The sequence below is a fragment of the Emydura macquarii genome, unplaced genomic scaffold (assembly GCF_026122565.2).
Source record: "Emydura macquarii macquarii isolate MOO-44397 ecotype Brisbane River unplaced genomic scaffold, CSIRO-AGI_Emac_v2 contig_450, whole genome shotgun sequence".
NCBI classification, from domain to species: Eukaryota; Metazoa; Chordata; order Testudines; family Chelidae; genus Emydura; species Emydura macquarii.
This window is the reverse complement of record NW_027130587.1, coordinates 10,778,722-10,803,251: the sequence shown is the minus strand read 5'-3', so window position 1 is coordinate 10,803,251 and position 24,530 is coordinate 10,778,722. Positions and strand designations below refer to the sequence as shown.

Below are 24,530 nucleotides of genomic sequence, written 5' to 3'. Positions count from 1 at the left end.
AAGACAGAAGTGGATAAGGAAAGCTGAAGGTGTAAATTTCCACACACAACATTCTACTGCAATAAGAGCAGATTTTCACAAAATGATGTGAAGTGGAAACTGAGAATCACACACCCCTCTGGTTTAAACTCCTTGTGATAGTCTAAACCAATCTATGTTTCACACAACTGATGGAGATGGCTCTGTGGTACTGTGGTATGCTATAGAAAGACATGAAAAATAATTGCTCTTCCAAGATATTCTGGTATCACACACACTAATTTTTTGTGAACACTTTAAAAGGTCCACAAGCACCAAGGATCATTTGAGAAAATCCAGTAGCTACTGTCATAACTCTTCTGTCTTTCAATTTGGAATTTAAACAGCCCATTTTTCCCCTGTGTGTTTCTCACTCAGTAAGAACAGAAAGACAGATCTGGAACTGACACATTCACTTCACAAAATCAAACACATCAATAGTTCATGTACCTCTCAGCAATGTGCCATGGATTGAAGCTTCCTACTGCCTCATGAGAAATAAGTTTCAGGTGCTGCTCATATCTACTGTTATAATCAAGGATGTTCCAGAGCATGTGCTTTGGAACAGAGAGAAAAGTGCAGCATTCCTTTTGTTGAGATATATTGCGAGTCAAAGGCTGCCGAATGTCATTTCCAGTCTCCAATTTCTCTTCCACTTCCACATCTTCATCAATAGCACTGGAAGCACAAAACATTCAGTAAATCAGAACTTCTTGGCTTTAATGTCCTTTTACATGCGACCTAAAGCCACAAAGTCTCTTTAAATAATAATCACTAGTGCATTTACTCTTAATGGAAAACCTACATTATATATCCACAGTTCAAGCATATGAGCATTTTTGTTTATGACAAAATTCTCTACTCACTTTCCATCAAAAGGTCTTTCAAATACAATATCCACTTCCGACTCTTTGCGTCCTATCAATCTTGTTATCTGGATTGGGTGAGGAGACACAGGCCTTTTCTCTATTGATGCGCTTTCTCTTTCTAAAAAGAAGAAAACAACATTAAAAATGTTTCTTTGGGTAAGAAAAAAATCAGACAGTGTAGAGAAGTCCCCACCCTAAGCATAGCACCCTTCCAAAGATAAGTCCTTTGGAGAAATAAAGAAAAATGTTACCAACAATGAACCTCTAAACTATCAATATAAGGTGGTACTTTCAAAAGAACCAAGCGTTTCAAATACCAAGCACTGTAGAATATCCCACTTTTAGTACAAGTACTCTGTTATCTCATTGGGTATTTCTAAGGCAGTGACAGGAAACATTACTATGACAACAATAAATAGAGACTGGCAGTAAATGGAAAAGGGAAATAAAACTAAAACAATTGGGTCCAGATCCTCACCTGGTGTAAAATGGCATAGCTCTTATGAAGTTACTATGGGTCTAATCCTCCTCCCAGAAAATTCAATGACAAATCTCCTATTGTTTTCACTGCTGCAGGATCAACCCCTATATGGTCAGGTCCTTAGCCAGTGTAAATTGGCATAGGTCCATTGAAGTCAATATATGGCCATTTGGGGGTAAATCAGTGAAGCTCCACAGACTTACCCCAGCTGAAGACCTGGCTGAGGCAAATGGAGTTACAACCAGGATCAATGTGTGTGGGAAATGGCATGAGTGTTTGTCTGGAAAGCTGACTTTCTTTAGCCAACAGCTTCCTGATAGCACCCCTAAGATTCTCTCTTCACCCAGTTAGAAAGCTCTTCTGATATGAAAAGCTACAATATCAGTCTGGGCAATTAGAGAATAAAGAAAAATAATCTATTACTGAGAAGCCAGGAGGAAAATATTTGTGAAATTTGAATTACAATCTTTCAGGCTATTTTTTTTTTAAAGGAAGATTAAGAACTAATTATGGAAGCACACTGGGCAGTGTACTCTGATGTAAAGAAAATGTAGTGATTCAGGGAAGTCAGAGTCTAGCCACAGATCAATGGACGAGAAGTGAGAATTTGCCCTTTTCCTAAACAAATCTAACTCCTTCATTTTTATAATTTTTCCATAATTTGATTTATATGAAAGAATAAGGAGGGGGCAAAGAACTTGTACACTTAATTGACTAATTTAAGAGTGTTCTTTGCATTGACAGAAAACCTGAATTGACCGCCAATATATCGTTTTTTTCACTGCTGCATATAGACATATAGAATCTGAGCCATTTAAATTGCTTGGTATATTTAAAAAAAAAACAAGGAGTGGGGAAGAAGGGGAGCCAATGTGACAGTAAATATTCATTTATTTTTTCCTAGGGAAGAATCATTAGATAAGTCGGTGAGAGTGTTTTGCTGTGTTTTATAGGTATAGTCTCAGCCTGTGAACTCTGAACTTTCCTATACTAGAAATAATCTTTTTATATGCTGCAGTGGAGTAAAATTATTGCTAGGGTATATAGAGGGAACTGGATTCCCTTGCAACAGCATAAATTAATCCACGGCCAAATGAACCCACACTAAATTCTCTCTTCAGTTTTGGCTTTGTTCTCGAAAGTGCAGGGGGATTTACAGGCTTTGAAACAGATTTCTCAAATCACTCTAGCACCAGATGGGTCTTCAAGAGGTGTCAAAAGCAGTTTAATGAAGTGGCTCTAGTAATTGCTCAGTCTGAGGATGAAGAGCTGTTACACATGGATCTAATAACTGAACTGTTATTCTACAAATTACTCTAAACAACTGTAGTTCATGTGTAGCTCTCTCACAAGTGGACTCCTTTCCCTATCAGAATCCCACTGGCTTTAACTAATCCAAATCAGAGCCAGGACCTGTATTTGTTGTTCACAAAGTGGTTGGCTTCAGAGAAGTTCAAAATAAAGCTCATCCACTCAAAGAGCTGGTTGGATAATATATTGCCTGGGTCAGGATCTCATTCTTCTCCCCTGATGTTTGAAACTACAGAAAGACTTTAATCAAGTGTTCGCTCATTCAAAAGTTAGGCATTATTTGAGAAGGCAAACTAGTTCCTTCTGGAGTATGACTAAGAATGTCTGAGCTAAAACATGAACTTGAACATTTGACAGGTTGCCTTCTTGGTGGATCATAGAAAACATCGTGTTAAAAAAAAGTGCTGAGAACTCTCACTCTCCATCATTTGAAATCTTTAAATCAAGACTAGATTTCTTTCTAAATGAAATACTATAGCTCAAACAAATTATGGGCATGGCGGAGAAATTATTGAGTGAGGTTCTTTGGATCGTGTTGTACATGAGGTCAAACTAGATGACCATAATGGTCCCTTCTGACCTTAAAAATCTATGAATCATTGAGAATTCTGAAATGGACATTAGCAAAGGGGAAAGAGGAGAGAAAAAGTGTTTCATCCCGGTCTGTGTTTTTTAATTCCTTTTAAACAACAAAAAAGCTTGAGTGTTTATCTGCATCTATATATTATTGTCATTTTGTCCTTGTCCTTTCTGGCAATGGTGTATGAAAAAGGAGGCCAAAAGGATAAAAGAAGAGTTACCAATTCAGCTTCAGAAAAGGGAGGTAGAATCAGTTGCAAGTGGATCAGTAGAAGAGAAATGAAAATAATTAGAAATAAGCAAGCAGAAGTCAGCAAAGACATAGAACAGAAAAATAAAGTAGAAGGTGGTCAGTAGATCCACTGTGTCTTATTTTTTGAATGATCCAATGGAAAAATGCAAGACTCACATTTACAAAGAAGAGATGAGGTCATAGAATATACAGTTCTCTAAAGAAAAAAAATATTGAGACCCAACATTTAAGCAATATTCTCCCTGGTTTGGGACTAAGTATGAGACAGTTTAGGCCTAATCTATTTTTGATAAATTAGGAGGGTGGTCAAAATGAGGAGTACTCAGCTAGAGTCATTATCATGACTCCATAATGGAAGAGTGCTAACCAGACTTCATCTTGATCCCTATATGATCTCCTCCTCTCCCCACCCTTCGGGCTACTGATTTGTGCTACAACAACAACAGGGTAAATTCCTATCTCCCTTGCCACATTAGCACAACAGTACATTGTGTGACAGGGGTTGGGAAAGAATACCTGGAGAAACCATCACATAATAGGGGAGCTCAACACTCTTTACACACTGGAGAGACTGGCTCTGTTCTTGTTCTAATTAGGCTGGCATGGAGACAAGTGTCAGGGCCAGGGCCTGAGGCAACACATGCTATTGTAGTCCATAGGTGGTGATAGCTAGTGCTGAGTTGGGGAGGACTGGAGGAACAGAATCTCTGTTTAGTTCCCTGCACAAAACCGATTTCCTCAGATTTTGTGTAGGGCAGATTGCAAGTTTCAACCACACTGATATGAAAAAGAGAAAGAATATCAATACTAAGAAAAAAATCAATTGTATTTTTGTCAAAGAATAACTAGAAAAAGAAAGAAGAAACCAAACTTCACTTAAATCAACATCATATATCCCATTAAAGATTCAGGCCCTAATCCTGCAAATGGATCACACAGGCAGACCCCTTGCGTCCGCATGCTGCTCCAGTAACTTCACTTGGATCCATTCAAATCAAGCTAATTGTAGGATTCAGACTTTAGATTGCAAGCTTCTCAGTGAGCTTCACCTGCTTTTAGATATTAAGTTTAAAGACAGAGACTGCAGCAAAAAGTAGGGTTGTTTTGTTTAATACAAAAGACTTACCCTTTTTCTCTTCCTGTGCCCAGAACTCTGAATCAGCATACACAATCTGATTAAATCTTCTACGAACTGCTTCCTGGTATCTCTTTTTAAAAAATGTACAAAATTAATCAAACAGATATTTAATCAGTTCAACTGTACTGATGGAGAAGCAAACAATGACCCATTTTGATCATGGTGTAAATCTTCCCACCCACCTGAAATATAAGAGAACCAGAAGAAAAAAAATCTTAATAGAAATATGTAGATTGAAATGCAACACTAAGTCTCAAAGAGCACACTGCCAGGATGGTGGCAAGCCCACCAGGAGGGCGACAGTACCTAGCAGACTGATTGCAGAATCTGGGCTACAGGTGTACAAACAATTATGCACAAGTTTAATTTTAATACCATGAATAGTTCCACTGAAATCAATAGGGCTACTTCACAGCAGTAAATTTAAGCAGGTGCGTAAGTGTTTGCATGATCAGGACATATGTATGGCCAGTCTAAGTCCCCTTACTTGTAATGTAACTGTACTTTTAATGTAGCTATTTTTGCAGATATTTTTCTTCAATTGCTTTGAGCAGCTTCTGGTTCCAGTCTCATTTCTACTTTCTTGCTAAGTGAAGTTTGACCACAAACTGGAGATACATATCTGCAAAAATAGCTACAGTAAAAGGAAGGTCAAGGGAACCAAAAGACAACTAGAGGAATATCTCCCTAAAAGGACAAATGACAGAAAGATACTGTTAATAGCATAATTATGACTTTACTGTGTATCTCCTATAATACTTTGGACTTTCATAGTGTGTTTCATCATGGCAGTCATGCTACTGTGATAAATGCCGTATAAAAACCCAACACTGGGGACTCTCAAAGAGCTTCACAAACATGAATTTAGCTTTTTAGCACCCCTGTGAGACAGTTAAAGGATGGGTAATGATCACTTTAACCACCATTGAATGCAGCAAGAATGCAGCTGTTTAACAGAGAGTGAAGAATGCCATATGCAGTTGAAGCTACAGAGGTAATTGAGGTGAGAAGAAAATAAATTAACTGTGCTGGAATGTGAGCAGGATCTCAGAGTTAACACTCCGAATCTTACAAAAACTCATGGAGAATTTGTAATGGTCCCTAGTGGTAAGGACCTCCATTTTATGTCTCATTCTGAAGCATTCTGGGACACTCTCTCTCTGAGGTAGTTAGATGGCCCCCATAACTGTAGTATCTGAGACCTCACAGTTATTAAAGTATTATCATCCTCGATTCACAGAGGAGGAACTGATGCACAGAAACATTAAGTGACCTGCCCAAGATCACACAGAAAGTGTCATGGAGCAGGAGGGTGAACCCACCTCTTCCAGGTCCAAAGCTGGCACCCTACCACTCGACTATCCTTACCCGTATTCCGAGATCACTAGTCCAAGACTGACTCAGAGGGAAACTGTCACACAGAATTAACAGTTCTACTTTCTGCCAAACCTAGGTGCTGCTTCAAGGCCTCCTGTTCAAGTTCTGGCCCAGTAAAACCATGCTTAAAACAAGGTACAGGTTCACATTGTAAGGTATGAACAGATGCACAAGGTGACAATGTTGCAAACAAATAGCACTTAGACACATGCTTACTTCGATTTCTTCCATTCTTTGCAGCATTGTCTCTAGACTAGGGCTGTCAAGCATGGCTAAAGCCTCAGCTTGCACCTTCTTGTGTTGCTCCATATTCCAAAGTTCCTGGGCTGTATCTTCCAGAAGATCATCCAATAATTTCTCACTCAGTATATCTGCATTGGATGCAGCCTATAGATACAAAAAACCCAAAGCAAATATATATATACATATTTCAGAAGCCAATTCAAGTGTATGTCTATAATTAACATTTCTAAAAGCAGTTATAATTGGTTTTGATAAATGGGCTGTCATTTCTTTCAACTGCTTCCTTTAATGCAAATCTAAATACCTTCTTCATATTTTTCTTTCACACAGTACAGTAAGCCAAACTAATAAAACTGATTCAGCATGTTCAGGACGCTATATCTAATAAGCCAATGGGAGCTGACAGAGCTCAGCACACTGAAGGATCAGGCCCTCAAATTTAGGACAGTTGATCCCCTCACTCCCCAAATTCAGAAATCCCATAGGAATCCAAGGAACTAGAACTAAAACACAATCATACAAACACTTACAGACGTGCTTAGTTATACCTGCGTGAGCAGTCCCATGGGATTACTCATGTGTATTAAATTAACCATGTGTCTGTTTGTAGGATCACAGCCTAAGTAAATTCCAATTGTGTCTTTAGCTTGACTGTTTAACTGGATAACTATGCTCTAATGTGACTATTTTCCTAGCTAAACCTTTCTATATCTCAATTATTTTTTCTAACTTGTCTTTAAGAGTTTGAAATATTTTGGATCAAATACTATACACAGAGAGGGTATTTGTAAATAGCCTTATATGATATAGTTCTGAAAATAATTTTGCTTTTTAAAAAAAATACTTAATATCTATTATCTCCATGTTTAATGAATTCACACTTTGTATATTTAAAACATGACAGCTCTTCAACAGACAAAAATGTGTGTATAATGAACATCCTAATTAAAGATGAATGTGGTCATTCTATTTAGTTACCACTGACATAAGCTACAGTTTAGGAAAATCAATCTACTGTCCTATCCTTTTCTCACCACCTACAAGAGAAAACATCATCATGCATTTTGAACAGCTTTATTCCACTGTATCCAAACAGAACGTACTTTTTCAGCAGCCTGGGATGACAGTTTGTTTATAAATGAAGAATCCTTCAAACGAGTGTTTGTTTCCAAAGAAAGATTGACCTTCTAATGAAACAGAAATATATTAATGTTTATCAAATACTTTTTAAACTGTATTAACATAAATTAATTTTGTTACTAAGGAAAGCTATAACATGAATTCCTAATATACTCTGATCAACTCCAGTAATATTTAACATTGAATGCTCATGATTATTCAAAACCATTTTCCAATTTATCTGTTTGGCCACAAGATAAAAAGGAAAAAACATTAATTTATTGAAGATGTGGCAAATTTATTCCAATAGTCAAGTACCATACCGAGAAGAAAAAATATTCTGCAAATGAATGTCTAAAATTGTTTAGAACGGGCAAACAATTTTGGACATGTTTTTTGCTGATCAAGTTAAGGCAATCTCCAATTTGCTTTCCCCATTATAAATGTTTTATAAATCTAAGAGACTCGTCAAATGTCAGCATAAGCTTTGATTATATTACCTGTGCTTTTTCCAAGAGAGGTTCCAAACGCTCCCGAATTGCTTTCTCCACCTTGTCTGCCAACTGTGTAGGAGAAGCACCTTCTGACCTATTTAAACAAGCAAACAAAATAAATAAATAAATAAAAGCGATGACATGTCGTAGTGAAAATCTGAGGAGATAAAAGAACATAAACCCACTTTAAGAAAATAGGGCCAAGTGAGAGATCTGCTACCAAATTCACTTCTGTCCATTTCACTTTTAAACTACATAATTACCTCAATTTTTTTATTTTCTCCATTTCTTCTCTACTGAATTCAGTTAATTCCTTCATTCTTCTTGACGTTTCTGCATCAAGCCAAGCTAGTCTTCAGAAATGAAATCATAATACAGAGAAGTTAATAAATTAAAATGCATGTTTGCATAGGTTATGCAATGAAATAATGTAAATTCAAGGTAAATGCTTAATCTTTGTGGATGTTTTCAATGAGAAGTTAAATATAATAAGTTTAAGGTCAAAACCCAAATAAGATGTCTCTCAAAATATCATGAAGTGACCTTTATTTCACAAACAGAGTCGTTCAGTGGATACAGCACAGATCTGGAAGTTGAGAAACCTGGATTCTAAAACTGTGCTCTGAAATTGACAGTATGTAACCTTTCTTGTGGCTCTGTCCCACTATAAAAGTAATACTACTTACCTACCTCACAGGAGTATGGAGAGACTTAATCAATTCCTATTTGTGAAACAATGATTTCCGGAGATGGCATGTAAGTGGAAACTTTATTATTACTTTCAAATATATAATAATGGGCCTTCTTCTTATAATTCCTCTGCTTTCCTAACACACTCTTTTCATTAAGTATTATAGTAGATATGGCACAGAAGATTCTGACACATCTAGCACCAAGAAGGTATGTTAAGAACAGATTAGACATTTTAACCTTTAAGCAAAGATTTTCAAAAGGGACAAGTGATTTTGGGTGTCTCAACTGTTGAGTGCCAAAGTTGAGTCCTCTTAAAAGCAGCCTGGATGTCAGAACATGCTGAGTAATTACCCCCTGAAAATCCTTAAAGGTGTCTCAGATTGGGCAACCAAAAAAACTGTTAGGCACATTTGAAAATCTTGACTTTAATTTCCCTATTGTGGTGGGCTAAATTCACTTCTTCAGGATTACATTAACTTAGTTGGGATATTATTGCAAAACCCAGTTTGGATTTCTTCAATGCTTATTTAAGGTTAAAAGGATGTTGAATGGTGTGTTTGCCATGGTACTGAGCAGGCTGTGGTCTCTGTATGCCAAACCGTGGACCTCGTTTAACACTGTTTAATGTTGGACAGAGACTGGGTTATGTTAAACACCTTTGGCCCATATATTCCATCTAACACAACATTGCTTATCTTTGCATCCCTGTGAGCCTACTGCTGACCATGGGAGCAGTTCTGAGAGTGCGGCCATTATCGGAAAGGCCGTGCTGGAATTACCAGGTTCCTTCCACCCTATGCGAGAAGAGGAGGAGAAAAATGAAGAATCTCCTAACAGCCAGGAGAGGGTCAAACGAGAGCAAATGAGAGTGAGAGTCAATCAGGCAAAAGGGGAGTGAGCTGCAAGCCTAACTTTATTCTTTCCTGGAGAGTGTGTGAGAGTGTGCAGGGGGGGGGGAGGAGGAAGAGAGTGGAGAGGCTTCTCCCATGCCACACAAGAAAATGACTCCATGGTTCCATATGAAGGCTTTTAAAAAGTGGTGTGGTTTAGCCTTTCATATGAAGGACTGCCCTTTAGCCAGGCAAAAACTGAATTAAGAGTGTTAACTGTTTTACCCTCATAATGTAATTAATTCCATAAAGTGAAAAGAAAAGATATATTTAGAACACCACATTCTTGGTTGCGTTTCTGGATCAAGATATCCATGCCAACCTGAGAGCTTCTTTTTCAATGGCTCCGAATCTTCCTTCTTCGGTTCTCTCTTTCTGCAAAGCTGGCTGTTCTCTGCTGGAACCTTTGAGATTAGCATTCATTTGTCCCCAAGGAGCACTGGGAATGAGGAAAGAATATTATATATATAAAAATAATACCAAAAAAGATTTCTGTTCATAGCATGCAAAATTATCATATCAAAAACTAACTTAGGCCTCAGTCCTGCAGTAACCCAACTGAAGTTAAGGAGTCTAGGTATGCTCATAAAGTGAAGAATATGTGAGAGTGTTTGCAGGACTGAGACCTGAATTAAAAAGAGGAGATTAACATAAGAAGTTTGGTAACGTTAGCCTTGAATTTCCTGCCTTTTGTCATCCACATAGGCATGTGGATTGGGCATTTTGTAATGGGGCTCCATGCAAAAGCAGAGTTATGCCAACATGGAGCCCCATGTAGGATCAGGGGCCTAGTTATTTTAATGTGTTGTAGCTATTACTTGGTTACAGGAGTCTTGCTAATATTTTTTTTAAATGGTGGGGAAAAAAATAAATTAAAAGAATCACATTTAAGTTGTAACAGAACTTGCCCTGCCATCTTAGGATCTATTTTTCAAAAGTTTATCTCAGATATATTCTGTTATCCAATTCTGAATTAGACTTCAAATAATTTATATCAACTAAAAATATGATGACTATTTAAAAGATGCATTTAAAAAACTGTTAGTGAGGATGTCTTTTCCTATACTAAATCAATTATTCAAACATTAATTCCTGAACATGATCTTTTTTCACCACAACAAATCAACCAACAAACATTACCTGTTAATCTGTAACATGTAAGAACATCAGAATAGCCATTTTGGGTCAGACCAATGGTCCATCTAGCCCAGTATCCTTTCTTCCGACAGTAGCCTGGCCAGTGCCAGATGCATCAGAGGGAATGAACAGAACAGGGCAATCATCAAGTGATCCATCCCCTGTTGTCTACTCCCTGCTTCTGGCAGTCACAGGTTTCGGGACATCCAGAGTGTTGGGTTGCATCCCTGACCATCTTGGCCAATAGCCACTGATGGAACCATCCTCTATAAAACTTATCTAATTCTTTTTTGAACCCTTTGGCCTTAACAACATGTTCTGGCAATGAGTTCCACAGGCAGACTGTGCATTGTGTGAATGTAAGACCAGCCATACTGGGTTAGACCAATGGTCCATCTAGCCCAGTATCTGGTCTTCCAACAGTGGTCAATGCCAGGTGCTTCAGAGAGGGAATGAATAGAACAAGGAATCATCAAGTGAAGAAGTACTTCCTTATGTTTATTTTAAATCTACTGCCTATTAATTGCATTGGGTGACCCCAGGTTCTTGTATTATGTGAAGGGGTAAATAACACTTCCTCATCCACATTCTCCATACCATTCATGATTTTATAGACCGCTATCAGATCTCCTCTTACTCATTTCTTTTCTAAGATGAACAGTCCCAGTCTTTTTAATTTCTCCTCATATGGAAGTTGTTGCAGGCATTTCACTCAAGACTGGTTTTTTTTAATTTCCATTTAACTAGCTTCCTCATTTTTGTGTGGGTCCCCTTTTTGAAATTAGATGCTTCTGTGGTAGCAATTGGTAGAATCGCCCCCTACAAGGATGTTAAATGTAATTACATTATGGTCCCTATTACTGAGTGGTTCAGTTATATGGACCTCTTGCACCAGATCCTGTGCTCCATTTAGGATTAGGTGGTCAGTAGTATAGTCCTACTGCTACTCTCTTATTGTTCAAGCATGGCATTTCCATCCATAGAGATTCTATGGTACAGTTTGATTCACTTAAGATTTTTATTATATTTGACTGTATGTTTTCTTTCACATATAGTGCCAGTCCCCCGCCAGCACAACCTACTCTGTCATTCCTATATATTTAGTACCTTGTTATTACCGTGTCCCATAGATTATCATTATTCCAGCAACTTTCTGTGATGCCTATTATTTCAATATCCCCATTTAATACCAGGCACTCAAGTTCACCCATCTTAATATTTAGAATTCTTGTATTTGTATACTATCATAAAATTTGTCAATATTTAGTTGTCATTACAAATATAGTTATGCATTAAAATTTACAATTAGTTGTGTATTACAAACATAAAAAGCGTGTCCCACTTGAATGTTAACATACCGTTTAGGTGAAGCAGATGGGGATGTGGGATTTGGAGGTACCCAAGGTATTTTACACTCCTTAACAAGTGGCTTGCTCTCTTTTAGCCTGAACGCTACAGTGGTCTCTTGAAACCGGGCATGCTTTGCCTGAGGCTGCACAGGTCTTCCTCTTGGAGGCTTACGGATTCCCTTTAAGACATAGTAAGATTCAAAAGATGTTCATTGCCAGACTTTTAAAAATACATATTCCACACTCTGGATCGGAATTTCTGTCTTAGGGTCAGGTCTAAGGGGCTGATTCTACGTAACTGAAGTCAATGGAGGTTTTAACACCGACTTTAGTGAGAGTAGAACTGCACCCAAACAGAGCATGGGCCCAGTCCTGCATCCCTTACTCATGCAAACAGTCCAATTGTTTTCAGTGACAATATGCACATCAGTAAGGACTTTTATATGAGGAATATTTGTAGGATTGGGCTTTGCTGGTCAGTAGAGCTGTTTATACATGTATTCAGACTTCTGCAGAAGGGAGTGGCACAGCTAAAACATTACTAAATTTATATTTAGTAGGCTAAGAAACTAGATAGTATTTTTCTACAATAGATAAATTCTCAAAGCCATTTTTCACTCACAGATATGAATTATCCTGAAGTTTGGTTTGAACACATAGACTGAGTCACCATGTTATGGATTATTAAAATGCTTAGCCTAGCTGTTCACAGGCCTCAATAATAACACAGTAAGAGCAAACTATATAATTACACCAGATCTCCAGATTTTTCAGGTTGAGGGAAGTGTCTGAGGAAAAAAATCCATCCATAAATGCATCCAAAAATATCTACTTTCAATTTTGGGGCATTTTAGAATATTTTTAAAAGAAGAAAATGTCAGTAACATGCAAAAAGAATGGATTAGTTTTCTTGTATTAAGGAGGCCATCTGCTGGTTGCAAATGGCATTTACTAAAACACGAGCCGTGGTTGTAAAATTACAAATTATTATTTTAATAAATACATCATTAATGTCATGGGATGAAATATTTCTACTTTAAGTCCAAGATGAAAAACAGCTGTACAAACGTTGAATGTGACTCAAATGCCATACAAACTCTTATTTTCCCACTAACTTTCTGCAGAATAGTTATACATTATTTCCAGTTATACAATTTATTTCCAGTTGGTGGTAATGCTGCTTTTTAGAGACATGGTTTTTTTAAGTGATCACAACAGCAGAAATAATCAAGAAGCAGGGAAATGCAGAACACTCAGACTCAGGAATGGCCAGTCAGGTCTAGTGGAGTAAGCGGATCGTTTTTTTCAGTCTTTGGAGTGAGGGCACAGCACCTGATCCTATGGCCACCAAAGTCAACAGAAAGCCTCCCACTGACTTCATCAGGCTTCATCCTGAAACATGCTGAGTGTTCTCCATTCCCCCCCATTCCTCCATATCTACTACATTTATTAAGGGTGCTAAGGACACCAGTGACTAAAAAAAACCCAAATGCCATATTTCAGTCTGAAAATGTGTTACCTATTATCATTGTCAACGCCAACTACAATTTCTATACATGAAAGGGGTTAGAAAAACAGAATTATCCCATTGTTTTTCCCAATGTATTACTAAAAGAATTTGATACTACTTTGTGTATAGTCATTTTCACATTTCTGGCAGTCACTTAGCTTTCCCTGGATCTTCACAATAACAAGGGACAGAAAAAACTATTTTTAAAAACAAGAAAACATGTTTATAAAATGACAAAATCTGGCAGGGACACTCAGAAGCAGGTGTGGAGCCTGAAACTGCTTTTAACTTAGTTTGTGAAAGTTATTCAGTTTCATGTTGATGACATCCCTTTAACAGTGCCTTACCTTAAGCTAAAGCTCCCATAAGACAAGAGGAAAGGGGTAAATTATTTTAAGTGTCACATTTGTACCTGTTTGGCAGGTAATAATACACCTTTCTTCTTCAAAGGTCCACTTTCAAGCACAGAGGCTTTTTTCACAGCTCCAGTTCTCATCAGTGCATCCTGACTTGCTTGTAAAACAGCCTCTCTGTCTGAAGTGTGTGGGTCATGCTCTTGCTGGAATTCTGGATCTGACAAATCAGCGTGACTGCTTAGCTTCTGTGCCAATGGAATATTTGCAACATGTTGATCTTCATCTATGTAAATAATTAAAAATCAACCTTAGAATGGAAGCTCTTTGGAGCAGGGACTATATTTCCGTCCTGTGTTTGTATAGAGACTAGCACAATGGAGTCCTGGTCCATGATTGGGACTTTTAGACACCACTGAATCACAAATAAACCACCACCACACTGGTAAACTCCCAACATTTCCTTTGCCAAATACTACACAAGCTTGGTCTCTGCTCTGCTTCAGTAAGCCGTTCATATATGCTTGAAAGAATCACGATACTCAAGGTCACTTGAGAAGTAGAAAGAGATAACACACCATTAGGCAGCAGGAGACATGAAATTCAGGAGATACTAGGGACATGCTCTCTCTTTAGGTTGATATAAGACAGGATCATCACACAGATTAGTCTCTCAGTAAGGAAGGAAAGGAAGTTAGCATATGCTACTCTAAGAAACAATCCTCTGAGAAAGACACTACATAACGTTACACTAATGTAATACTTTGGACTGCCTTCAGGATGTATGAAACTGCTTTAACTAAAACTCACAATACAAAGTGTTATAAGCCAATTTTAGAGAAACTTAAGTGATTAGCCCAAGGTCACACAGCAAACCAGTGGCAAAGACAGAAATAAAACCAAGAACTGCAGATTTCCAATCCTCTGTTCTAACCATTAGCCAATGCTTCTTCTCTATGCCTTGAAACTAGGAGGAAGGAAAAGGATAAAGTTACTGTGTGACGGGAAAACAGCCTAGAATAAAGAGAGAGGCAAAAAACCCAAGAACCTGTCTCTCAACAGCACAGAAACCTACACAAAACCAAGGAAATGCTGAGCTAAGGCTTTGACACCACTTTTCATTCAATCCAGTAGTGTACAGACATTGCAGCATCCATGGTGCAGATTCCCCAACAGTAGATAATCTTATATTCCACTAGAATGTATTTCATATATAGCTATGTAGACAGTTAAATGTATTTTATATACATCATTACAATCAACTTGTAAAGAATCACGTCCAGTATATACTGCAATATAGACCTTTGTGGGTCTCTTTAGAAAAAAATCCAACTGTGCTCCAAAACAAAAAAGAGAGTTACAAACAGTATGACAAAAATATTTTTAAAAGCAAGTTAAATAATGAGGTTATAAGTTGGTACATGAAGCTGGAGATCCCTTTTTTGGCAACAAGTTGTTTACCAAAGCTTCAGGGTTCTGGTAAGCACATGATGAGCAAGACACCTTTGTACCGTGAATGGCCATTCTGCACTTCAGACATATAAAATTAATGTATTATGGCATGTCATTGCTGATCACTATGCTGCTAATACATTAACCAATGAAATACTTTTAATTAAGTATTCAGAACACATACCAGTCAGGAGTTTCCTAGCTACTGAAGGTTTTTTCTGTTTTTGTCCAAGTTGCTCCTTTGAGATGGGTGATTTCTTCTCTTTCCTTGGAGATGCAGTCTGCTCTCTGGCTGGAAACATCTCACTGCTCACTGGAGATTTACCCTGAGATGCTGAGAGACATTTCTTCACTTTTTTGGGCGATCGTTTATTTTCCAGCAAAGAATCCAAATCCTGCCACAAATTTTTTTCATTTAAGTTACTCTCTCATTAAACTTGGTTTGTTAATGTTGACAGACTGATGAGATGCAAACCTCAATGGTACTGACTTTTTTTTTTTTTTTTTTAAACTATCACTCAAAGCTTTGTCATATAATTAGTTTAACAATCATACATGAAAATGCCTGTATCAGTTACAGTTATTTACTAACTGACTAAAGTAAACTCTTACAGAACATTTCATTTATACTCTTCAAATATTTATTACATTTCGTTTGCATAACAAAGGCATACTGAAAAGAAAAGTATTCTTTTAATAACTTTAAAAAGCAGTCAAGTCCTAAAAACTGCTGTTTTAAAATGTGCCCACAAACATAATCTTAGGACAACTAATTATTCAACGTTTGATGGTCAGTCCATATGGATACCAGTTCATATCACAAAAACACACCACCACAATTGGTATTAACTGACACCTTTGTTGACAAGGACTGAATGGACTATGGAGACTGAATTACTCTCACTGTTACAGATAGACCTTCTAGGGCCATTTGGGAGAATAGTACAGGGGAAGTTTGTACTTCTGCTGCCATGCTATACCCATCTTGTTGCTAAAGAAGAGATAATTCAGTCCCCAGGGAGGTCAAGCCAGCATCTTTCACAAACACTGAATTCATTATTTTATTGAAGTCCATTTTCAGACTGTGCCTCAATCACCTTCAGAAGCTAAATTAACCAAATTACAGTGCAGTCTTCAAACCTCAGAAGGACACTGAGAACCTTCTGGTAGGTCAGGTAATTTGCTTGCTTACCTCCTACCAAAGCAGCTGTGATCATTTTGGTAGGCATCATCAGGATTTTATTCTGGGTGTCCAGAAATCATTCCAAAATGCTAGCTTATTATTGATCAGATGAGAGGGATTTTATAAAACAAGGTTGCCTCCAACATGTTAAGTATTTAGAAGATTTACAGACACACAAGTACTGGTGCTCAGATGCTACAGTGATAGAGCCGTTCAAGTACCCAGATAGATTATTAGATAAATAGTATATTCCTAACTCAACCCATATCTTGCTCGTGTAACTCATCCACAGTAAGTACTGAAATAGTAGTATCAATGAGACTTCTATGGCTTCAGACTGCACATGGCCAAAAATCAAATACCCATGATTGTGAGGGGAACCACAGGATACAACCTTTGTGTCTCATTCTTGGTTTTCCCAGAACCTGCAATTCTTGCTTCATAAGTCTTCTGTGGCTGAAGCCACATACAGGCATTCCAAGATGAGGCTCAGTTTTAATACATATTCCCCAATAACCACGCCACACTTCTGGTATAGATTATTCTTGCCAGAACCAGACTTGATATGTGCAAGGACTGAGGACAAACCATTCCACTTCTTGACTCATGTTAACGCTTTTGAAATTGGCTCTTCACATAAGCAATTTAGTATTCATCTAGAATCTACTCCAACAAATAATCTCCCTACAGTTAGTTAATTTAAAAATCACTCTTAAAAAGTGGACTGATGGACAACAGATGAAAAGCCTTCACCTTCCTTCCCAAGGGAAGGAAGAGAGTTTTTCCAACATGATGTCATAACTAGACCACGTTTTTTCCCCCCTACCTAAGCAATCACACATCACTGCTTTCTGCAGGCACTCTAAAGCACTTTAAATAAAATTACAGCCATTGTAATTATAATACTTTGAGGTGGTTAAGATATTTTTTTTTTAAATCTCATGGATGCAGTGTCTGTTGTTCAACACCTAAAATAAAAAACAATAGATCCACTTCTAATGTGGCCCACAGAATCTTGATCAGTTTACAAAAAAAAAAACAAAAAAAAAAACACTTGGGATTCAAGATTACAGTAAACCTGATTCTGAGAGCTTCTATATTGTACCAATAAGAATAAAAAAGTATTTAAAAAAATTAGAGCTACCCTTTCCATGACAAGAATCCCACCAGTGAGCTTCTACTTGCTGATCATATACAAGGCAGAAATATCCCCCCAACAAACGTGGTTATGGAACATAGTAATGAAGTAAATTTTGCAGCTATATCTTTATCTCCTAGCTAAGTTCTTATTCTACAACCATTACAGCAGTATCTGAAAGCCATATAGCCACAAACCCTGGCAACTGCAACATGCACTTATTAAGCCATATTTTTACTGGTAATATATTATCTCCCATGTGTGATATAGTTTGCACCCAGAACTTAAATATTTCATCCAGTCTCTTCTACATCAGCTCTGAAGTTAAAATGAAGCACTTTCCACACCTCAATTTGCAGCAGGATGTCTATGATGATGTCAGGAACAGAAGAATCCATTTCTAATTTGGCAGAACAGAGAGACAGCTGTCGAATGAGATTGCCCAACTCCTTATAATGGGCAGGAACCTGCTGTTCTGATTGATCAGTAAAGTGAGTGGCAAACACCTGCAAGGCACGAATGGCTCCTCTGTGGGCAGCTGCCACTCTGGACATCGCTCGAGACTGTGGCACAAAGGAAAAACATGGGGGCTTAAATATTCAGCACTTTTAGAAGAGTTTTAGAAGAATTTCACTGACCAACATTTACTCTCAATTAACTGTGATTGAGATATATTCATCCTTGTGATGAAATATGACAGCTGCTTAAGCAGTACAGAAAAGATACATAGACTCTAAGGCCACTGTGATCATCTTGTCCAGGGATGGCCAAACTGTGGCTCATGAGCCACATGTAATGCTTTTACAGTTAAAGTGCGGCCCACAAAGCCATATGCCTCGCCCATTCTCCACCTACCAGACTGGGGTGGGGAGCTCGGAACCTCTGCCCTGCAGCAGGGTGGTGGGGCTGGAGGACTCTGTCCAGCAAGGAGGGGAGTCTCAGGAGGTCAGTAAGTTTGGCCACTCCTGATCTAGTCTGTCGTCCTGTATAACACAAGCCATAGAACTTCCTCAAAATAATTCCTGACTTAGGACATATAGTGTAGGAAAGGAGCCAATTTGATTTTAAAAAGAGAGACTCCACCACTATCCTTGGTAAACTGTTCCAGTGATTAATAACTCTCACCATTAAAAATGTTTATCTTATTTTCAAACTTCCAGCCATTAGATATCTCCACTAGATTGAAGAGCCCATTATTAAATATTTGTTCTTTATGTACATACTTAATCAAGTCACCCCTTAGCCTTCTCTTTGTTAAGCTAAATAGATTGTGCTCCTTCAGTCTATCACCATAAGACAGGCTTTCTAATCCTTTAATAATGCTTGTGGCTCTTATCTGAACCCTTTCCAATTTATCAACATCCTTCTTGAACTGTGGGTGCCAGAACTGGACACAGTATTCCAGCAGCGGTCACACTAGTGCTAAATACAGAAGAAAAATAATCTCTCTACTCCAACTCAAGATTATTCTGTTTATGCATCCCACGATTACATTAGCTCTTTTGGCCACAGTGTCACAATGGGAGCTCATGTTCAGATGATTATCCACCATGACTCCAAAATCTTTTCCAGAGTCACTGCTTCCCAGGATAAAGTCCCCCATCCTGTAAGTATGGCCTACATTCTTTGTTCATAGATGTATATAACTTATATTTAGCTATATTAAAATACATATTTGCTTGCTCCCAGTTTACAAGCAATCCAGATCACTCCGAATCACTCACCTGTCCTCATTATTATTAACCAGTTCCATAATTTTTGTGTCATCTGCAAATTTTATCAGTGATGATTTTTTGTTTTCTTCTAGGTCACTGATAAAGATGTTAATAGCATAGGCCCAAGAACTGATCCCTGCAGGACCCCACTGAAAATAGTTCAATGATTCCCAATTTACAATTACATTTTGAGACCTGTCAGCCAGTTTTTAATCCATGTAATGTCTGCCATGTAAATTTTATTAGACAAAAAGATGGGTGAAGTAATATATTTTACTGGACCAATTTCTGTTGGTGATAGAGAGAAGTTTTCGAGCTTACACAGAGCTCCAATAAAAAATATTACATCATCCACTTTGTCTCTCTAATATCCTGGGACCAATATAGCTAAAACAACACTATGTGCCACTATGTTAATTTCGTATCATTCTAGTTTTTTAACCACGTCATATGGCGCCAAACTCCTTACAGAAGTTTAAGTATATTACGTCAACACTATTACCTTTAATCGATCAAGCTTGTAATCTCATAAAAAAAAAAAGATATCAAGTTAGTTTGACAGGACCTGTTTTCCATAAAACCATGCTGACTTGCATTAATTACATTATCCTCCTTTAATTTTTCATTAATCAATATTACACAACAGTCAATATACCAAATATTATACTAGCCTGAACTAAAACAGCTCAGTTATACACATAAGTCCAAGAAAGAGGATGTGAGGGGAACATTTAAAGTATGAACATACTTCTCCAATAATGTTATACTTAAGGAGCCTTTGTCATGGATACATAGAAACTGAACTGACCAAAAGATCATTTAAGATCCCAACCGGTTGTTTTCAGAAAGATTCAATCTAAGTGAAATACATCTTACCTTCTTAGTGTGTTTGATTTTATGAGGACTCAGTTTCTCCAAGTCTTCCTGAATTTCTTTTACCTGTTTATTCAGAAAACAAAATCACAGATCAGAACCAGCTGTATGTGTGTATAGATTATAAATAAGCCTGTGCTGCAAATCTGGGTCCAGATCCCAACTTTCCAATTCAGAGGTGTTTTGACAACATTTTGGTTCCAACTATTATAACGGTAGGGCCCAGCCACGAAATTCAAATCCAAATCAGAACTTCCCCGAAGTACAAAGGCTTTTGTTTCAGTCCAATTCTATTGCATATACTGTAGAATACACGATATTTTATATACATCCTTTTTTAAAATGGCCTGTTCCCACCTGTTGCTGGAGCACATATAGCATCCGAGCAGACCGTGCAGCTTGCTCCTGCCTCCTAATGCGGACTCGTCGCTCTTCGTCAGGATCCAAGATTTCTTCACATCTTTCTGAAAAGTGAGATTTTTGCAAAACACAGAGTTATAGTTCTTGACAACCTTGAAAAATTCTGATTTAAGTTAAATGCATGAACATTACCTAGCAACAGAGCTTCCTTCGTGCAGAACTAATTCACAGTGCACCTTTACTTTGGCAAGGCATTGTCTTTAACTAATAGAGAAACTATTTTATCTACACATTCTGTTTCATTTCAGGACATTTTTACATATTCTATCCAATACTGATCAGGTAAATCTTGCCAGCATCTATTATGATGCCTCAAATCAAATCACAAAATTATAGAAGTTACAGAAAGTTGTAAGTATTTAAACCTCTTGCTAAAGATTACAAAAGGGCCGCTATAGTGTCAAAAATTAAAAAAAAAATAAAAAAATTAACCACTCCACCTCCCATGTGTCTGAACCCTGATGTAGATGAGCCCCTTCTAACAAGCAAGGGTTCTGCCAACCATTGGCCTCTTTCCTGTAAGTGCTAACAATGGTTCTAGTTGTGATGCTAGTTTTTGTAATCTGAAGATCTATCCAATAGTAACAGGACTAAGAGCATCATCAATGCATTTTGCACACGCCATTAAATGGCAACAGTTTTTTATTTACTACCAGCATGGCTTGGATATGAAGACATGATATAAAGGTGAAAGGATCCATACTGCCTTATTAATACCCTGAATGGACCATCCATCTAATTTTGTCTTTTAAAAAAAAAAAAAAAAAAAAAAGCTTTAAAAATATACGTGTGTATATATATATGAACAAGCGCACACACAAAAACACAGATTCAAATCCAAGCCTAAAAAGAGAGAGAAGAACAGAGAAACAAGCTATAGTAACTCTACATAAAAAATACCCTTTTTAGCCAGGTCTTCAATTTTCTGGATGCAACGTCTCAGTTCTTTTTGCAGTCGTCTAACTTCCTGTGTACTTTTATCTTCAGGTTTTTTCAGGCTTGGCTTGGCCCCTGGTCCTGGATCATGGGTGGGCGGAGAATCTGAAACAGATGGCTTTAACTTGCCCTGATTTGGAGTGTAGAGATACACTTTTGCACCAGAGTTCGTTATCTCCATTTTGGAGGGCTGATGATATTTCAAGTAGGTCCGAGACTTTGACGCACCCCTCTCTGCAGGATTTTCAGATATTTCATTCTTACACTGCTCAGATGTCTGGGGGAACACAGATTTATTTTCAGCTTCTTTCACTTGTTCTTCTAGATGTCTTCGTTTTACATCCCTTTTGGCTAGCTGGATGGCTTGTTTTAGTTTCTCTTCAGATATGACTGAAAATGTGACAGAACTTCTTAAATTGGTGACATCACCACCACCTAGATCTCTCTGACCATTGGGTGGCTTCAATTTTTCTATTATAATTGGACGAGGGCTGGAGAATCTGATAGCCAAGTTCTCTGGAACTGCAGGAACATTCCTATTAAACTGGAGCTGTTCCAAAGATTAAACAAAAAGCCCACATTATCTAGCATATTGAACAGACGATGCACATCAGTCATAAAATAGTAAGGACAAACGTAACTCCCTTTATATTATAATTTATCATATCACCACGCAGGTAATAGCCATTTTAGTCTTAAAGCATCCTTCCCACTTCAGACAAAGGGCCAGATTTTTAAAAGTCATTAGGCACGTAAAGGTGCAGCTAGAAGTCTAGGGAGGGGTTTCAAAAGTATTTAGCTACCTAGTTCCCTTTGAAATCAAACGAAACATTTAAAAATCTGGCCCAAAGAGCTTGGTACTGGACAATGTCATAATAAATATTTAAAACATTATAAAAGCAAAATAATGACAGGTGGTACTTACAAGTGTGAAAGAAGGGGTGAAGACAGATGATATTTACATTTATACATTTTCATCTCTAGATTTCAAAGCACTTTACAAAAGAAGGGTAAATATCATGCCAATGGATGTTGGTGACATATGAAAGTAGGCAGGCAAACTTAATGCTACAGCTGTGCATAGAACCAGCATCAGAAATTAGGTCTAGCTCACCATACTATAAAACAAGATGGCAAACGCACCCTGAGGAGTAATCACTGGCAGAAGTCAAATAATACCTGTGTCTGGAGAGTAATTGCTTCATTCTTTGCTGCTTGAGTACTGGATGCAAATGGAGCATAGGCTGTGGCTGGTTTGCTTGGTCCCATCACACTGAACAGATTGTAAGGATACTGAAAATCCACAGTCATGTGTGAACCGATCTCTGCTAAAATTATAACAAGTAGACAAGATGTTTAGGGGCGAGAGTTTGTCTTTAAAAATAAAACAAGGCCTGACAAATGTAATAGTTTAACAGGCAAAACACTCACTTGTGGATGTAACTTTGAGAACATGCTCTTTGTACTGGTACGGACTGGAAGGATATATGTGGAGGATATAGTCACATTTTCAGATGTACTAGGTGAATCTTACATTCTTCTTTTACACTCCCTAGCAGCTGGCTGTGAAGCAACATCATAGACTGTGAAGGGAATGCTCACATTACCAGCCATAAGGAGAATACAGGATTAAGGCAGAACTTTTGCAGCCGTTAGTATTAGGAGAAGGATAGTGTGTTCTATGGAAAAGAGGGGGGTGAAAAAAAAACAACCTCTTCAGATTTCTCAAACTGGCCCCAAATTCTTCACCACCACCAGAGAGAGAAGGCATAAAGAACAGAATATATTTGTTGTCAGAAGCAGGTAGGCCAAAGGAGAGCACATATCTTGATCTCTTACATTTTTTCACTGAAAAGGTAAACACAATAAAAATCATGCCCCAATATATAAACTCACGAGCAATTACTCCAGGCCCCAAAGTTCACACAATTTCCAGATCCAGGGCATAATGACTACTTATTTCTCTCTTCCTAAATCACAGATTGCTACTCTGCTCCTCAGGGCCTCTGGATTTTTACCTCTTCTCTGTCCCTCCCAACCATACTGCCCACTGCTGGAGCAAGTGCCAGTTCCTCTGCAGCTCCTGCCAGGGCTACTCTGCTACAATGAATCTTTACATTCCTCCATATATCACGTAAAACAAATATTTCCTCCTCGCCTGCAATTGTTGAGCCCACTCTGCCGCTAGTACCCTTTATAACCAAACTACCTGAAGTTAGAGACTGATTCTGAAGCAAGGTCAATTTTCCTCTGTCTCCATTGCTCTGTACAGTTCTACCCCCCTCCAGTTCACAGACATGCTGGGCTGGGCTGGACGGGGCCCCTGGAGAGATCATCCACTCCAGCCTCTCAGCTCCCTCCCACCCCCTATTATTGACTCCAGCTTTTCTCCTCATTGTTCCCTTTGCCACCTCCACTTTCGCACCACTCAGACCCTGCCACAGCCGCCCGGTTGGGTGTGCCAAGCCCCCGGCCCGCTCCTCCCTCTGAAAACCCCGGAGACCCACTCCCAGGTTGGGGGGGCGGGGGAGCAGATCGCACAGCGCGGGGGATGGGGGGGGGCTGCCGGGTCTGAAGGGGCTGCCAAGAGGCAGGAGCCCGGGCATGAGGAAAGGCGAGGCCCCGGGGCCCTCGTGCTGTGGGGGGCAGGGGGGACCCGCTGCTCTGGAAGGAACGGGGGAGCGGAGGTTTCGGGGCGTTGGTCAGGGAGGCGATGGGACCCAGCGGCCCCCGGCCGCCCAGCTCCGAGCCTAGGCACGGGAAGGCCCGGTGCACACGGGACCCCTCCCCTAAGGCTTCCCGCCGGAAGGGGAGCAGCAGGCGGGGATACCCACCGCAGCAGCAGAGAGGGAGCTGGGTGAAGCGCTGCGGTTCAAACCCACCCCATAGCAACCGCCGCCGCTGTCGCGGGGGCTGCCGGGAAGGGAAATTGAGGGAGGCGGCGACTCGGCAAGGCAACGGATGCCCGAAGCGGCCAATCCGGCGAAGGGTTGAACCCG

At 38.8% G+C, this 24,530-nt stretch overlaps 1 protein-coding gene across 4 annotated transcripts in view; it reads right to left on the bottom strand.

Annotated features, from left to right (window-relative positions):
- The window catches only part of KIAA0753 (KIAA0753 ortholog), a 28,132-nt gene extending 3,633 nt beyond the window's left edge, over positions 1–24,499 (bottom strand). The window contains exons 1-18 of one of the 4 annotated variants that reach the window (XM_067537990.1): positions 24,366–24,494; positions 22,963–23,210; positions 22,711–22,856; positions 21,496–22,081; positions 20,533–20,639; positions 20,179–20,241; positions 17,935–18,150; positions 15,451–15,661; positions 13,874–14,100; positions 11,961–12,130; positions 9,788–9,904; positions 8,146–8,235; positions 7,889–7,976; positions 7,373–7,456; positions 6,243–6,413; positions 4,638–4,719; positions 885–1,005; positions 469–696 (exon numbers count right to left, since the gene is read on the bottom strand). In XM_067537990.1, coding sequence (XP_067394091.1) covers positions 469–696; positions 885–1,005; positions 4,638–4,719; positions 6,243–6,413; positions 7,373–7,456; positions 7,889–7,976; positions 8,146–8,235; positions 9,788–9,904; positions 11,961–12,130; positions 13,874–14,100; positions 15,451–15,661; positions 17,935–18,150; positions 20,179–20,241; positions 20,533–20,639; positions 21,496–22,081; positions 22,711–22,842 — 2,693 coding nt within the window. In that variant the 5' untranslated portion in view covers positions 22,843–22,856; positions 22,963–23,210; positions 24,366–24,494. Of the gene's footprint in view, positions 1–468; positions 697–884; positions 1,006–4,637; positions 4,720–6,242; positions 6,414–7,372; positions 7,457–7,888; positions 7,977–8,145; positions 8,236–9,787; positions 9,905–11,960; positions 12,131–13,873; positions 14,101–15,450; positions 15,662–17,934; positions 18,151–20,178; positions 20,242–20,532; positions 20,640–21,495; positions 22,082–22,710; positions 22,860–22,962; positions 23,211–24,365 lie in introns of all 4 variants that reach the window. The other 3 variants (XM_067537991.1, XM_067537992.1, XM_067537994.1) reach the window with 3 other exon arrangements.
- Between the last annotated feature and the right edge of the window lie 31 nt (positions 24,500–24,530).